A 14,182-nucleotide genomic window follows, 5' to 3' on the forward strand; every position below is an offset into this window, starting at 1 on the left:
ACGACAACATTTGACATGACATCACCACTTCCTGATAGCACTCAATCCTTTAAACTGCCAATATACACCCTCTGTCCCAAGAGAAACCCAAATTTTCTTCGAAAATAGAAGAAACTGGTGGCGCCACCTGTTGTATCTTTTTGTTATCGAAAGCGGCAACCTTCGTTAGTGTCGTGTCAACTGTTTATGACATTGGTTTCATTAGAAGCCGAGTTAGAGTGCCATGAGTTGCAGTCTGTTTTGACGAACGGTGGGAAAATGAGTTTCAAACAGAGAGCTGCGATTGACTTTTGTGTTACACTTGGTAAAAGTTTTACCGAAACGCATCAAATGCTTCAAAACGCAGGGTGATGAATGCTTATCCCGTACTCAATTTTACGAGTGGTTTAAGCGATTTCAAAGTGGTCGTGAGACGCTTGAGGACGACGAAAAACCGGACCGTCCAAAAACTGGACTGAGCGAAGTTAACATCCAAAAAGTGCGGGATTTCATCAAAAAAAAAAAACCCGAAATCGTCCGTGAGATTGATTGAAGATGAATTGGGGGTTCCAAAATCAGCTGTGCACAACATTTTGACCGACAATTTGGACCTCCGTAAATTGAATTCGCGATTTGTTCCCCATAAGTAGACCGACGACCAAAAAAAAGGTATCGAATTGAACACTGCAAGGACCTCATTAAATAAGTAAGGAGTCAAACTTCCTTGAAACGATCGTTATGAGCCCGAAACAAAGCGCCAGAGTGCTGAGTGGAGTCCACCAGAAGAGGGGCATCCGAAAAAAAAAGTCGCTTGGAGAAGTCAAAAGTAAAGTTCTACGATTCCAAGGCATTATCCACAAAGAATTCGTTCTTTTTGGAGGACACTTGAATATAAAACTTCTCTGAGTTCTATCTTCAAGTTCTGAAGCGATTGATAGCGAGAATTCGTCGCGTACGGCATGAATATCGTGACGACCGACCGTTCGTTAAAACACACTGTCACTCTTGGCACTATAACTCGGCTTCTAATGAAACAAATGTCATAAACAGTTGACACAACACTAACGGAGGTTGCCGCTTTCGAGAACAAAAAGATTCAACAGGTGGCCCCACCAGTTTCTTCTATTTTCGAAAAGTTCGGTTTCTTTTTGGACAGAGGGTGTAGAAGTAAACTCATAAGATACTTTCATTTGACTAACTGAGACAGGAATTTGATAATGTGAGACACTAATTTTGACTCTTTCTGCTGCATGTAGTTCATGTCCGAGAAGGCGATAATAAATTACTAAGTAGGATGTGATGATATTAAAAACGTCAATAATTGTCTGGAATTTATGCCAATTTGTGGTCAAAATGTATCGGATCGTGCAATCTCTCGATGTGAGCTTACTGGGCTTTATCAAAAGAGAGAAGCCAAGTTTGCTATCCGAGCATCTTCAGTTGGGAATTCTACAATAACAAAGCAACTGCTCAAGATGCGACTTTCCCCGAAACTCGTATAACATCATCAGGGTTACGACCGAGTAACCTCCAGTCTGTCAGATTTATTTTATCTATTTGTTTAATTTTTTCTTAATCTAAGAATAGAGAAAAGACAGAGCAACAAGCAGATTTCTGGTAAAGCGTTCTTATCCGTGCAAAATTCGTTTTACTTAGGCATATTAGAAGCTGAATCTTTTACAGTTGATTACACCAGACTTGTCTTAAACGTATCGCAATAAATAATTTTTTTTTTCAATAAATAATTCACTGTATTACTGAAGAACATTGAAAACTCAGTGCAGAGTTGTGTCGAATCTTTCTTTTTAAATGATTGTGATGAGGAAATTATTCCAAAACGGAACGCACTCACGCTCATCAGAAATTTCCCTGTACCTCGTGTGTATGATTTCTTCTGACACCTCTCTAAATCATTCTATCGTACATTGGATAAAGTGCCGGCGTTATCCTCCTCATACTATAGTCCACGGATTATATTCCACGCGCAATTGTCACCCGTTCTTTCTCTTCTGACCTTCCCCAGTTGTGGACGTTCGAAAAACGACGGAAACGAGTAGAGAAGCACTGTGACGATCTTGTAAAGTCAGGCAGCATCTTTATTATATTTCCGTCATCAATCATCTCTTATTGATCGCGACGTATCTAACACCCACATCCTCGCTCTGAACACGCAGCGGATAACTGTGGATATTCGCACGCGCGTTACAGCTGGAGTCGCTACCAGCTGTAATATTTACCAAATAAGTGCGATGATTGTAACTCTCCTGCATTCGTTCTTTTTCTCTTTCAGGTTACAACTGGTGATCATCCACATTGGTGCCAATAGCTTAAAAGATGCTCAGACGTTGGTACGTACTATTCTCAATGGTGTCGCGACCTCATTCTCGCTAGTTTTAAGTATGTCAAATCGAAGTTTGCATTTTAAACTACAAATTTACAAGTTTTGATTTTTGTATTTAATCTGCTTTTTATGTGTCGTTTTTTCGAAGAGATATTCACTAAAGAAACATACTTAAAGAGAGAGCTGGACGAACGGCAAAATAGGAACCATCATTTGCTCCAAATGCTAATGTTAACGCTATGTGAGGAACGACGTCTGCCTGCCAAGGCAGAAAATTGAAAACCAGCTAATGAATCCATCTTTCCCGCTGTCTCATCAATAATGCAATTTGTTGTTGGAGGTCCGACTGGATTTCCGTACAGATAATACCCTTCTGTAATTAATGACACGTCAATTGTTATTAATGGATACGATTGGTGGCGCTTTAATCGAAAGGCAGTCAAGAACACTGGAAGAGACGTGACAGTTCCAAATAGTTTTGTTCTTGGATAAATGAATGGGACCAAACAATTAATTCATTGATCGAAGGAAGCTCCTTTCTTGGCACAAATCATTTGAATGCATATCGAAGTCGTTAGTTCTATCTTCAGGGGAATTGGTTGCACTTAAGACGTTCGTATGGGATCTGTTTAAATGGAAAGACGATAATCTCACAATACTTGACATTGTTTTCTTTTTGAAGCATTAAGAAAATATACATTTACGCTGTTGACACCAAGTTTTCCATTGCAGGTCAATAGCGCTGTAGAGTTTAAAATGTGGCTAAACTACAATGATTTTTTTTTCTTCTAGGCTAAACACGCTGCTCAACTGGATGTTGATGGAATTGCTGCGATTCCTCCCCTCTTCTACAAGCCCAAGTGTATCGGTGAGTGTTCACTCAAGTTTTTAAAGTTAAACCGATCAATTTGAATGTTTGTGATATTTGCAAAACGGCATCCGAAATAATGCATGTAATTATCAAGTGTGGCAGGATCTCAAAAAAAAAAAAAGGGGTGCGTTCTCGTCTCGCTAATCCTAATTTTATATTCTTATATATAAATACATTCCAATCCGATCCATCAACAGTCTTATTTCGATTTCTTGTGTTTCGTTCTATAAGTTAATCTTCATCTAATTAATCCTACAAGTGTGATTCCGGAATATGAATCCTCCGTCAACCAAAATGCTAAAAACCTTTTGTTCGTTAACTTTTTAGAAGGCGTGTGCATTCAATTTATTCACCATCGATTGATTAATCTCATCCAATCCTTTAGGACGGGTTCACGACGAATTTTTAATGCGGCCAGTTCGGCAATCCTTTCTGCAACCCCAGAAAGGGCAATCCGTGTGTGTTCACGGGGTCGGACCCCGTGAACACACACGGATTGCCTATTCTAGGGGAAGAAAACCCCGAGTTTCTGGGTAAAAAACCTTCTACTTCCGTATGAGACCGGATAACCCACCTTTAGTTGAAAGAGACCAGATAAAAGTTCCTCACGTCACTGACGAGAACCGAACCCAAGTCTTTCCGACCCAAGGGCTTCGTCTATACCGACTGCGCTACGGAGGCCCATCCACTATTACCTTCTTATTAACCTGCACATACTTTCATCATTTACATTTCAATTTAAATTATATTTTCTTATCCAATCTTAAGAGCTCATTCTCTAAAGAACTAAACTCATCCTAATGATTAGTTGGATTGTTCTAATTCACATCATTTACACTCAGTGTCTTCTAACATCGAAATATATTGCATCAAAGCCACTATCTTGGTCTAAAGAAAGATGTTGGAAGTGTTTTCCACTTGGTTAGACTATATCAAAGTGTAAGCAAACAAAGTTTGCACCTGAAGTATCTTCAGGACTGAGACAACTCGTGGTAAAGGTGGACCAAGTTCTCATCACTACTTGTCTTAGTATCTCCCATAATGCAAAGCACATCTCCTGGTGGATATGTCTAATGCTATGCATTAAGGCAAGGGCCACTACCAAAACCGGTTTCGACTTTTATTGAGACAAGTATTCGACCTACTGAGACAAGGAATGATGAGAACTTGATTCACCTTTACCACGAGTTGCCTCAGTCACGAAGATACTTCAAGCGCAAACTTTGTTTTCTTACACTTGGATAAAGGATTAAACTGAATTTATCTTGGTCTAGGATTGAATGTGCGGACTTGATTTCATCATAAAAAGTGGGCGGATTTATTACGACCGATCTCTTCTTAATGGAACTGATCTGTTCAACGAGCGATGCGTATCGAGGACACATCGAATAAGAATTCCTGGTTAATTTTTTTCCACTACTTTGTCGATAAAACTGAGAAGACTCAGTGACCCAATGGTCTATAATTCTCCACTGCTTTTGTGATGATCTACCAATAGGAATTCGAGTAACGTTAGCAAATTTCCAATCAGAAGACGTCTTATTCCCAGTGATTGAATGAAGACAATCAAAAGTGAAGTCATAAACACTAACATACACCTGCTGATCAAAAAGAGACCACTTTTATCTCTAAATTCATGAAATCCGTGAATCATTTAACGTACAAAAAGAGACAAAAAATGTAATCATTCTAGGAAATGGCAGCAACGCATTGTATGGAACAGCAAGCCAAAGAAGATCGCACGTGACTCAAGAAGGCATTCTTTCCATAAAGTGGCTGTTCAGTTCTCATGTAAGAAACGCACCAAAAAGGAATATTTTTATTACCGTATCATTAGATGTTTCAAAAACACGAGACATTCAGCGTAATTAAGCAGTTGAAACGAGTTATTCTAATTGAAGACAATTAAAACATCTATCTTTCCATCTAATCACGTACTTACATTTGCTCCCACACTTGTCACTGCCTTTCTCATTCTTGACATCGCAGCGGATATCCTGTACGGCTTCATTTGTGCTTTGAGACCGAGATAACTCTCTAAAGCGGGACTGCTAAGGTCATTAGACAGCGGAATGTTTTGTTGTACAAGAGAAGTGCGCGCGAGCATCTTTCAATGTCTTTCTCTGTTATGTGCGCTCGTGAGTGTTATGACGGAAATTTGGTCTTCTCGCTGTGCACTGTTCCGCAAACGTAGTGGCTTAATGCTATTATTAAGAAACGTGACCTCAGCGAGACCTCCCCTAGGGAAAGGCGCTGCCAAATACAAAGAGGCATCTACGGTAGCGAGCACTTATTAACACAATTTCTAGAGGATATTTCTACAGAATCTTTCGTCTCTCCCGCGTCCCAAATAATATCTCAACAAAAATATCATTTTATTCACAGATGCTCCGTCTATTATGATACAGTTAAAGATTCCTCAGCGCTCTCTGGTGAGTAGTAATGCCAAATAGAGTGCTTCGTACTAATGATAGCCTCTGTTGGGTATCTGGAGACAATTAATCGAAAAGGCAATTCATCGAAAAGGTACTTAATCGAATGAACAATTCATCGAACGACAATTCGTCGAAAATCCAATTCATAGTAAAAAAAAATTCAAGAAAATTTTAAATTTTCGAAAATGTTTTGATAAAAGTGATCCATTTAGAACAAAATACTGAACCGTGCAGAGTGAGAACGCAACGCTACTTTAGTAGGGAATAATTATACAGGGTGTCCCAAAATTCACGCAAGAAGTAATTTTGATAGAAAACACAGGTTTTTTTAATTAAAAATTGTAATTTCTTATTGATTCATAAAGTATACAGTATAGGGTTATGCATGGAATAGCATATCGCGTAAATGGCCTCCACGGCTTCGCTGGCACATATGCACTCTTTTGTCGAAATTTTCCATGACCGTTTTGCATAAATGTGGCTGAATTTCGTTGACACAGCGCTCAATTTCCTCCTGCAAGGCGTGGGTGGTCGTGGGCTTGTTGGCATAAACCTTAGACTTCAAAAAACCCCAAAGAAAAAAGTCCAACGGCGTTAAGTCACATGATCGGGGCGGCCAATTCTGATCACCAAAACGGGAAATTACACGACCAGGAAATGACTCATTGCAGTAATTGAATCGTTTCTCCGGCTGTATGGCATGTGGCACCGTCTTGTTGAAACCACATGTCGTCCACATCCATATCTTGCAATTTGGGCACAAAAAACTGGATTATGATGTCGCGATAGCGAGCACCATTAACTGCTATTGCCTTACCAGCCTCATTTTCGAAGAAGAATGGACCGATGATGCCTCCAGCCCAAAATCCGCACCAAACAGTGACACGTTGTGGGTGCATTTGTTTCTCGACAATCACTCGTGGATTTTCTGAACCCCAAATGCGACAATTTTGTCGATTAACGAAGCCATCAAGATGAAATTGAGCCTCGTCGCTGAAGATGATTTTGTTCGAAAAATAAGCATCCACTTGTTGTTCCATAATCCATTCAACGAACTGTCTTCACTGTATGTGGTCATTTTTAATAACCCTGAACTGTCAGCTGTCACGCTGTCTTTTTTTTCTCGTTGGCAACACTTTACCGCACAAATGGCGCTAAATTTAAATCTTGCGTGAATTTTTGGACACCCTGTAGAACAATATGGTATGGTTTTTCTTATTGTCTTTCTTGTCCGAAAGGTCTGTTTCATGTCTGTTCATGGGCCTAATTTGCCCGTTTCCGGGAGGGAAAACCCAGCCTACGCAGGCTCCATTATTATTGTTGTTGCTGCTAGTGGTAATATGCGACTTCAATACAGCAATTATCATGGGATGAATAAAAGTTTCAAATAGCGAATCGGATTCAGATTCGCTATTTGAAACTTTTACAAGAAAATGTCGAACCTTTCCAGTTTTCAGTTCTGCTATATTCGGGACAACAAAGAAATCACGTGTCCGAATTATGTCTTACAATAACTCTCTGACTTAGCGGAATTAGAAGAAGTTGTTGGTACAAGAAGCTGTCTGAAAGATTCGCTTTTTGTTCTAAAGGGATCACTTTTATGAAAACATTTTCGAAAAAAGTTCCGAAATGATATCAGCAATTCCTCTTTGGATGGATCAATTCAACGAAATTTTAGTTACACTTTTTGGTGAATTGCCTTTTCGATGAATTGTCTTTCAATTAACTGTTTTTTCGATTAATTTTCACAATTAATGGAACCCTCTGTTGGTGTCCATCAAAACATTAAGATCTTAATTCCTACTGAGAGCCTGAGGGTATTATAACAACGACAACAAACCCACGGTTGTCGACAGTGAAGTGCAAATAACCACATTACACGCACAAACACCTTGTTTAAAGAATTCGGCCTTGTTTGTTATGGAAACGCCTTCGATTCTGGAGAATCAATTCGGCATGTAAAATATTGTAGTTCTTCACTGTGACAATCAATGCACGGTGATTTTGAATTCGTGCTGGTATGCAAGTGCGCGCAGTCGCAGTTGTGATCATAGGATAGCACGCGTTGGCAATCGACAACAATGGAAAGTTGCAAAATCCCAAACGTTGGGCTGGTTGTATGCAGCTTAATGCGATATTATAGAAGGCGCTCTTGTTTGTTTCTTTCTTTTTATCGTGTGTGGGAGAAACAACAGATAAGGAAAAATGGATTAAGTTCGATTTTGCTGCAACTGAAGGCTTTCGCACATTCAGCACACTGAAGTTTCGTTCAATGGAAGTAATCCACGGATGTTGACTATTTCGGAGAGTGATTTTTTTATTTTTTTGGTTGTTTGTAACTTTTGAAAAGCTTTCATTAAAAGTGTGCGTGGAAAAGGAAATGGAATTATCAGGTTTATTCTCTCTCTCTCTCTCTCTCTCTGTCTGTTTGTCTGCCTATTTTTATTTTTTTTTTCATTCTTCTTTCAAAAGGATGGTTGAAATTAGAGGAAATACGCAGTACGGAATGATAAAGAAACAATAATCGGCTGCTGGTCTGATGTTTTCTTTGAACGTCGTTTTGCCTCCCTTCAATTACGATCTTGTTATGTCAGGAAAGGAAAACACCGAAGTATACACGGACGAAGAATTATTTTTTATTGAGCGAATTAAATAAAACAAGATCACATCGGCCGTTTCTGATCCATCAGAGTATTGGCTAAATGCACACACAGGATTGGCTCTATCGGTCAGAAAGAAAAAGCTTTTTTACGTTGGTGTCTCACACATACCGGATGTCCCTTCCGGGGGAAATTGAGACCCAATTTCGGTCACTTGTTTTTATGTCATTATTGACATAAGAACGTTATTAAGTTGAGCCAACAAACAAACACGTTTCTTGTGTTTCTTTAATTTCAACATTTATCGATACACTCGCGCTGTTATTTTTCATTTTTGTGCGTGTGTTTTGACCTATTTATTTCTCTTGTGGACTGCGAAGTGCCTAAATTGGAGGACTTGTATAGTGACAGAACACGCGCATTTAGATCATCCCAAAGTGACTTCCCTCTACAGATGAATAAAAGCTTACGATTTTTGTTCTACCAAATATCATGCGTGATTTATCCGGTTTCTGTGTCGTTCCCTTTTGATGATGATTGGGTTTTAGAACCGAATCATGTCGACGTCCGTATTTGTTGCAGCCTTGGGAGCGGGAAACAGACCAGTTGCTGGTGACCACTTAAGTAGTCTTCTTTTATGCCCAATGGAAATGTTTTGCTACGTATTTGTAAAATTTTTAATTTGATTGTTTGTTTGTCTCATCTTGTTAATTAACACGTGATGGAGGTTCGTTATATCAGGATTCAAGTCTTACGATATTTAAGACAGAATATCAGCGTCGTTGCAAATTTGTATGTGTATTTACACGAAGTTTCTGTTTAAAATGGTTAAGACTAATTATTATTGTATGTCTTAAGATTAAGAGCAAAAAAAGATATAAAAACTCCATCTTCTTACTATGTACCTGATTTTTAAAAGTAATGCAATCTTTCTCAAACTTTCTCAAATGAAAAACGTGCATTTCAAATGCCCCATTGTGTAATCATATAAAGTAAACGAAACATAACATAATTTAAATAACAAACTAAGAAACACAAGACATAATTTATGAATGCTGTTTTTCGCGTATGCCTCTTTGAACTACCTTCTTCTTCTTCTTGCAGGTGATCTGGTATCGTACACAAAGGCGATAGCGGATGCTGTTCCTTCGCTTCCCGTGATGCTCTACCACATCCCTTCATATTCAGGAGTTGAGAGTAAGTATATCAACAGAATACACTAAACGAGTTGTTATCTACTGAAGTGTTGCGGTATAACCGTAAAGATGACATCATATAAACTCCCGTTTCTTATGCTGTTATAACGGGGTATTGTAATTTAGAAAGAAAACAGTACATTCAAGAAAAACGCGGAATTTTTCTTCACAGTTAACTTCACTTCATGCCTCAGAATATTTTCCGTTTGTCCTAACAGATGGCAGCACTAGTTTACATACCGGTTTGCTACATGAAAATTCTTTTTTATTTCTATTAGAATCTACTAATTCATTGTTTAGAATTAACTGAATCGGTGATTGCATTCCGCTCGTGCATTTTCATTGAGAGGGTTAATAATCTCGCCTCGCTGAAAAGAAATCGAACAAAAGCAAATAAACAAGTAGCAGTAATTACAGTTGTAACAATGGCGTATTGTCCTTGACAGGCATACAAACAACATAATCAGAGATAAGAGAGGCCTCTCACTTTCTCTCTCTCTTCGAGGCTCCATTTCAGTAGGGCTCACTGATAAGCGTGAGGTCTTCATTACAGAAGTGTCCTTCTCGTCTGGCTATCAGTTAACTAATTCTGCAGTGTAATGAGAGTAATTCACGATTTAATTAAAATATTAAAAAAAAACAGGATACAGTGTTTATGGGATTAATATTTTATTAAATTATGTATTATTATAATAATTAATTATGACGTCAGCGTACAGAGTTTTCTTGTCAGGATTTTCTATTGGCTAAAACTTTTTTTTTGTAGTGGCGATAAAAATTTTCGGTGACATTTTAGCCATTAAACGTTGCAATATTTATGTATTTTCTCTGCTGTTATAACTTTCATTTACTGATCGTCATTCTGCATATCCAGTTGTTTATTGAAAATTTCATTGCGTAATAATAAATCGACGAATTCCTCCAATAATGCAACCAAAACTTTACTAGAAGCCACAAAAAAGTGTTGATTTATTTGAATAATTTCCGATAGATGGCGCTGTCACTCGTCGTTTTCTATCGGTACCTATTGTTATCAGTGAGAATTTCGAAAGTTTGTTTTTATTCGTTCGCGCGCTGTCTGCATTGTTGAGTATTTTAAACAAAGTTAGCCTCTAATGGCGAGACACAAAGGACGTAAAAAATAAAATAAAAATAGAAAAACGTCTTCCTGTCTGTGATGTTGGCATTTAATGCTTTATTGTCGCATTAGATGGACAGGACACATCGACACGTTCTGAACGGCATTACACTTTGTTGTGGCGTTTAGATCACCCAATATGAAAGCTGACTTTTTTCGTCCCTCCCTGCCCGCTCAGTTTATTCATCGTTAATTCAGTCCTTCTCCTAAGCAATGCAATCACCCATTCTTGTCGTAATCCACTGGATTTGGTGCTTTAAATACGGTTGAATGTTATTGATCACCGGAAATGATGCATTAATATACAGTATATATTAATGCACATATACTCTATATTTTTCATGGCAAACAGGCTGTGCGCAAATTATACTTATGCATAATTTGCATAAGCGTTTAAAAATCCAGTGAAGTTTACTGTTTAAATGAAGGCCTTTTGGAGCATCATCCAGATGCTGCTGCGAAACTTTGCAGGAATAAATGGTGTGTCAAGCGGAAGCGATATCTGAGAGAGAAAGTTCCAGAATTCGCCACCAGGGATATTGTGAACACCAAATGCATGGAACTTGCATATCATGTAACTCGGCAGGTGCCAGAAGAGTTCAAAAAAGTGGACACGGAATTTTTTCCTTCACTCTGGTTGTTAATACCGTCCGCGGTGATGGCAGCATTAACCTGTCCCCAACGTGCTTTGAACGTTAAGCTGTACCCACCTAAACAATTGCAATGCTGTTGCTGCACTCTGCGAATTTCGTCGCCTGAACAAATGTCGACGAGGTCCACCATCTCCGTGTGCTCTGTGACGAATGATTACTCGTTTAAAAGAAACGGGATCGTTGCGAGTTAGACCCGGCAGAGGTCGCCAACCAATCAGTTCACAACACGTGAATGAAGATGCTACTGTCATTGTGGAGCAGGCCATCAATAACAGTTTCGGTTCTCGCAATGCGTATCAAGGCACATGGATGTGCCTTACTCAACTGCCTGGAAACGTGTACTGAAGATTCTGCATTTCTACCCATTCAAGATAATCCTGACTCATGAGTTGCGCCCGCAGGACTTTGAAGTGTCGACTGACATTCGCTTTTATATTCCTTGCTCGAGTGGAGTTCAACGCTGCGTGCCTGTGGATGATTCTGTGGGGGAGATGAGGTTCACTTTCACTTGAACGGAGCTGTGAATGCCCACAGTTTCCGGGGATGGGCTACGCAAAAATCGCATGAAATTCAACAAATTCCTTTGCATTCACCCAAAGTTACTGTCTGGTGTGGGGGTTTAGAGCTTCGTTTATAATTGGACCATTCTTCTCTGAGGCCATTCGTCAGTCGGGCCGTGTAAATTGCTCAGTTACTACCGAGAGGTATCGCGATATGATAATTTTGTTGTGTCCCAGCTACAGCAGCGCCTGTGCACGGCTTCAGTCATTTTCATACAGGATGGGCCTCCTCCACACATCGGTCGATGCGTACAGGAGGTTCTTCGAGAACATTTCACGGAAGCCGGAGTGATCAGCCGTGCTCTTCCCACTGCATGGCCGCCTCGTTCACTTGATCTGACCCCCCGTGCCTTCTGACTCGGGGGATTTCTCAAGGACAGTATTCACCAATATCATTCTGATAACTTGCCAGCGCTGAAAAACAGCATCCACAAGCACGTGCGTACCATAAGTCCCTGAACAGACAGGTGCATTGTGCCGTTGAACACCCTGTGCAAAGGATGCAGTTTGCAGCATACCGGGGAGGGCAGCAGATTGAGCAGTACATCCCTTGAATGCATAACGGAAGTGAACAAAAACGTGTTATTTATGCTTGTGTCGCTTTTCTCCTTCTTACACAGAAAAATTAATACATCTGCATTTGGTACACCATATAGGGCTCCTTGTGGTTGATTTTGGAGCTTCTCTTTTTTCTTTCTCTCCCAGATATCGATTCTGCATGATGCATTCTTGCAAAAGGTTCACAGAATTTGGATCATTAGCTGCGCTCCACACAGATAATTTAATTTTGATCATCCTCTATCTATATTACTTTACTGTGGTTGATTTTTATGAAACGTAAACAAACCATTAAGAATTTGTATCAGAAAAAAGCATATCTTCAAAAGACAATGATTTTCCTCAAGGTGGTCACATTTCTAGTATTATTAAATGCGTCGACATATGGTGTACAAACAAATTAAGTATAATTTTTAAAATATTTTCTAAATTAAAGGATAGATGTCTAAAATCAATTTAGTATTTTAAATAACAAAATTCTATATATAATTAAAAATAGATGACTTATTTTTGCTCTTACTTATCATTTACAACATAATATAACATATTTTACTAAAATAACGAAGTATCGGATTGTTGGTTAAGCACACGTCCCTTTAGAGCTTTGGTGTTCTGGCCGATCGTGCAGGTGCGAATTTGTGTTCCTTCTCTTGTCGGATGAGCCACCAGAAAGCCTAGTCAGTAAACATAAAAGCGAAGGCGACGCGCTACGCCATAAATAAAATCACGTCAGATGAACGCAGTGTCTGGGGATTCCCAAGGTTCCGTGTCCTCTCGAACTCCTGAAGGAGCTGTGATTTCATCACCGTACCAGATCTCCAGGGGAAGTTTTAACTTCTTTTGCTACCGACTTTCTCAAACTCTGATAGGAAGTGTCTTGAGTATCGAGACGTTAAACTGTGTGATTTGTTCAGCCAAGTATCTGGGAAGAAGGTGTTTACAGCTAACTTCCAAAGGCCTCGTTCGTGCCTCAATCTTTAATACAAGCGAGACTTCCTTTTCTTTTTACCAAGAAGATCTTTCAGGACAGGTAATGATAACTGTATACGCTATAAACTGAACATAAATTGGATGTCTTATTAAGAATGCTGGAAATAATTCGATTTGATATCGTTTTTTTTAATGTCTTCAGTTATCATCCCAATACCTTGGTGCACATTTCGGAACTAAACGCTATCTTAATCTTTATTTTCATTCCGGACACTAAAGCCATTGTAAATCAACAAAGCTATATGTAGAACATTGCCGAATTGATATAAATGCTTTTCATATTCCCCTTTGTCTGAGGGGGGGATTTCTTTGAGTGGAGAGTTATTGAGCGTTAAGCTCGCCCAGAAAGGGCAGTGAGATTAGCTGTGTTCAGCTGAGCACAGAATTGAATTGGGTCTTTTGTATTTGTAGAATTCTGTTTCATTGTAGTCTGATGCTTGATTGATCAGCGGGTTTGGATGATTGTCTTGGTGAAGAACTTTGCTGCTAGATCATGGAGGAGGGATGCAATGTAGGGAATGTTGACTTCTCTGTGAATCTGAGAGTTTCTGATAAACCATAGGGCATCCAGAATCATTCTCAGGCACTTATTTTGTATCCTCGGCAGTTTTTGAATATTTGTGTTCGAGGTGTGGCTCCATGCAGGAGATGCGTAAGTGATGACTGGGCGTATTACCATCTCGTATATGAGTAGTTTGTTCCGGTTATCCAGTTTACTTCTTCTGTTGATCATGGAGTAGAGCTGGGCGATTGCTTTGGATGGCTTCGAGCTTATGTGTTTTATATGATTGGTGAATTGGAGTTTTTTGTCAAGCACGACATTGAGATATTTGACTTCACTCTGCCACTGGATCTCGACAC

General features: G+C 39.3%; 1 protein-coding gene across 1 annotated transcript in view; it reads left to right on the plus strand.

Annotated features, from left to right (window-relative positions):
- Positions 1-14,182, plus strand: part of LOC150100554 (N-acetylneuraminate lyase-like) — a 57,245-nt gene that overhangs the window by 21,906 nt on the left and 21,157 nt on the right. The window contains exons 5-7 of the mRNA XM_090401668.1: positions 2,270-2,327; positions 3,113-3,188; positions 9,331-9,423. Of these exons, the coding sequence (XP_090257794.1) occupies positions 2,270-2,327; positions 3,113-3,188; positions 9,331-9,423 (227 nt within the window). The remainder of the gene's footprint in view (positions 1-2,269; positions 2,328-3,112; positions 3,189-9,330; positions 9,424-14,182) is intronic.

Source organism: Typopeltis vanoorti, chromosome 12, assembly GCF_054136105.1.
Source record: "Typopeltis vanoorti isolate ZY-2024b chromosome 12, IOZ_Tvanoo_1.0, whole genome shotgun sequence".
Taxonomy (NCBI): domain Eukaryota; kingdom Metazoa; phylum Arthropoda; class Arachnida; order Uropygi; family Thelyphonidae; genus Typopeltis; species Typopeltis vanoorti.